The following is a 3,295-nucleotide window of genomic DNA, read 5'->3' as shown; positions in this document are numbered from 1 at the left end:
AGAGTGGGTGGGGGAGTGAGAATAGGAAGGAAAGTGGGAGTGGGGATGGAGACTGGGAGAGGGGAGGGAGAGTGGGAGTAGGGAGGGAGTGTGGGAGTCAGGAGGGAGAGTGGGATGGGTGAGAGAGAGTGCCTCCCCCCTCTCATTCCCCCCTCCTTAGAGAGTGATAGGGGGAGGGAGAGTGGGGTGGAGAGTGAGAGTGGAAGGAGGGAGGGAGAGTTGAAGGAGGGAGGGAGAGTGGAAGGGGGAGGGAGAATAGGAGAGTGCTTCCCCCTACCACTCTCCCTCCCCCCAAGAGAGTGAGAGGGTGTGAGTGGGGGAGGGGAGAGTGGGATGGGGAAGGGAGAGTGCCTCCCCCTCCCACTCTCCCTCCCCACTTCAGAGAGTGGGAAGGATGAAGACTGGGATGGGGGAGGAGAGAGGGGGAGGGTGAGTGGGTGGGAGGGAAGGAGGGGGGGAGAGGGAGAGTGGGTGGGAGAGTGGGTGGGAAGGAGAGTGGGTGAGAGGGAGTGGGAGGGAGAGTGGGTGGGAGGGAAGGGGAAGGGAACGAGGGAGGGGGATGAAGTGTAAGGGAGGGAAAGGAGGGAGGGGGTGGGAGAGAGTGAGAGTGTGATGGAGGGAGTGGGCGGGAGGGATGGGGACTGGAAGAGAGGTTGGGAGAGGGATAGGGAGAGTGGGGGAGAATAAGGGGGTGAGGGTGTTAAGGGATGCTAAAACAGACGGTTGGACTCCAGCAGTGATGTCATGGGGTTGATCAGCTGATCCTGGGAGACGCCGCACACTTCGAGTGGGGGAACAATCATTACCCCATTGGCTAAGATCAATAAAATACTGTCCATTACAGGGCCTTTTGGCGTAAAATTAGCCACGGCACCCAAGTTGCTGTGAATACACAGAGTATTACGCACACACACACGTAACGCACACAGAGGGGCGCAACTATGAAATTCAAGAATAAAATCACCACAAGCAGAAAACATACAACTCAAAGGCCCCTGAATTGTCAATGGCCACTTTCTTGTACACAATGATAATAGTCCTTATACGTATAAATCAACACAAAGAGAAAACATACAACTCAAAGGCCCCTAGATTTTCAATGGCCACTTTCTTGTACACAGAGCAGTTATAAGCTGTAGTGGTTCGTAGGAGGAAGAATGTCGGTCGGATGGATCAGATCAGGCCGTTTCTATGCTGACGCTTCTGTTTAGCTGTCAGGCCTTTGGCCGGTGAAGGCTTGAACTTGCCAAAGTACCTTACACACGCAAGGGAGTTTGCCTGAAGGCTGAAGGTCCTTCCTTTCTCAACTCGCATCTGGCTACATCGATTCCATTTATCATTACAGACTTGGGATCTCCCGTTTTGGTGATTGGAATAGTTTGGTGATATATATATATATATATATATATATATATATATATATATATATATTATATATAGAGAGAGAGAGAGAGAGAGAGAGAGAGAGAGAGAGAGAGCGGAAAAAATAAAACAAAGAGATCTTTGCTAGGCATCTAAATGCAATTATCTAGTTTCTAGAGTTTAGTTTCTCGTTCTAACTAGTGCCAGGAAATTCTATTTAACAAAGAGCGGGGAGCGAACTAGGGACACCTGTAGATCAGCTGATTAAAATCACGTGCCGCCCGCAAGAACAAACAATTTCAATGTCATCATTGTGTTTATGGAGTCCTCAGGCCCGTAGGCAGAACCAGACTCCATTATACTTGGAAGTCAGGACATTCTATTCACTTGAAGGAAGTAACCACAGCTCTCATACTGATTGTCACTGAAGAGAGACATTCTTCCTGCACAGAAAACTATATATATATATATATATATATATATATGTGTGTGTGTGTGTGTGTGTGTGTGTGTGTGTGTGTGTGTATGTGTGTGTGGAAAAAAATAAATAAAAAGCTGTAAGAAAGATAGCAAGTTTGAGGACAAACTGCTCTGGAAGTTCAGTTCTTGAAGCCCCCCCCCTCAAAAAAAAAAAAAAAAATATATATATATATATATATATATATATATATATATATATATATAATTACCAAAAGAAAGACCTCGTCAAAGTGTCTCGACTTTTTCGGTCGTGAGGACCTAAGGCGACGGAAACTAATACCTGTGGAGGAGGAGGAAGAGGAGGAAGGGAAAGTGGATCGTGTCGAACTCGAGTTTGAGGTTGCTCGGTGTCAACACAGGTTCTGCTTGTAGGTAACTAACACAACAGGTAAATTAATCCGAGGTTAACCGTCATTTCTAACTCTAGAAGTTTGAAGGTTAACCTTTATGTCTTGAGGTGACCCATAGTCAAACAGGGGTTTATTAATGCCGAACAATTGTGTGGATAACCTTGATAGAATTCAGTCAGGAGCTTAACCTTGAGGTTACCCATTCTCGAATTTGATTACCCTACTCTCAATCTGGGTGATGTGGTGCCCCCACCCACCACTGTCCAAAGGACACGTTTTCGTTTAAGGTTTCCACTTCTTGAATGAGGGTACCCACTGACAGGTCCCTTTCTCTTAATACCCATCTGCTGCTTCAGAGATCTTATTCTGGTTGGTGCCAGACGACTACATTCAAGCAAAAGGAGTCCTCTGGTATTCAAATTACCTGTTAGTCTGCATACGCTTTCATCACCGCCCCCCCCCCACCAACTCTAAAGGAAAACAAGGGAAAAACATGCTATGTCAGCACCGCTATGTAAAAATGAAAGAAAATATAAAATAATAAGAATATTAATTAATACACAATACATGGGGTGGAGGGGATTCTGTTGCTTTGTGGCCAACCCCCATGAGGATTTCGCGTCCATTGCCTTAGGTCGAAATGTCACAGTCCCTCATACAATACAAAAAAGAAAATAATTATAAATTCCTGAATCTTAAAAAAAAAGAGGGTGGGGGTCCTAGTAGGGCGCCCATCGCGGGGCTATAGTCCTCCTCGAGGGCGTGTCCGGGCTGAAGATATTGTCCCTCGCCCCCGGACTGAAGGGATGCCGGGAGGGTCCGTTCACCAAAGGTCCAGATCGCCTCGACGACCACCTGGGCGAGTCCTGGTACCCCCTCGGGGTAAGGAGCAAGGGAATCTTCCCCTCTCCATCAGCGGATCTCCGTTTGTTGTTATCCTCCTCAGGGTAGGAGGACCTTGGGGGACTGCGGTAAGGTCGAGGTCCCTCGTACTGCCTCGGCCGGGCGGGGCGCCCGTCGCGAAGCGCCCCCTGGTTGGCCAGTTCCCTCTCCCTCTGCCACCGCGGCTGAGGTCGGTGGGGTCCCACCCCGGAGGCGCGTTG

General features: G+C 48.5%; 1 protein-coding gene across 2 annotated transcripts in view; it reads right to left on the bottom strand.

Annotated features, from left to right (window-relative positions):
• Window positions 1–2,027: 2,027 nt before the first annotated feature.
• LOC143017897 (uncharacterized) overlaps window positions 2,028–3,295 on the bottom strand; it is a 630,413-nt gene continuing 629,145 nt past the window's right edge. For both annotated transcript variants that reach the window (XM_076172937.1, XM_076172938.1), the window contains one exon: window positions 2,028–3,295. This exon is cut by the window's right edge and continues 307 nt beyond it. In XM_076172937.1, coding sequence (XP_076029052.1) covers window positions 3,016–3,295 — 280 coding nt within the window. In that variant the 3' untranslated portion in view covers window positions 2,028–3,015.

This window comes from Oratosquilla oratoria, chromosome 33 (assembly GCF_046742065.1).
Source record: "Oratosquilla oratoria isolate Oo_2021 chromosome 33, ASM4674206v1, whole genome shotgun sequence".
Lineage (NCBI taxonomy): Eukaryota > Metazoa > Arthropoda > Malacostraca > Stomatopoda > Squillidae > Oratosquilla > Oratosquilla oratoria.
Note: the sequence above shows the minus strand (reverse complement) of the source record. Positions and strands in the feature narration are given on the sequence as shown.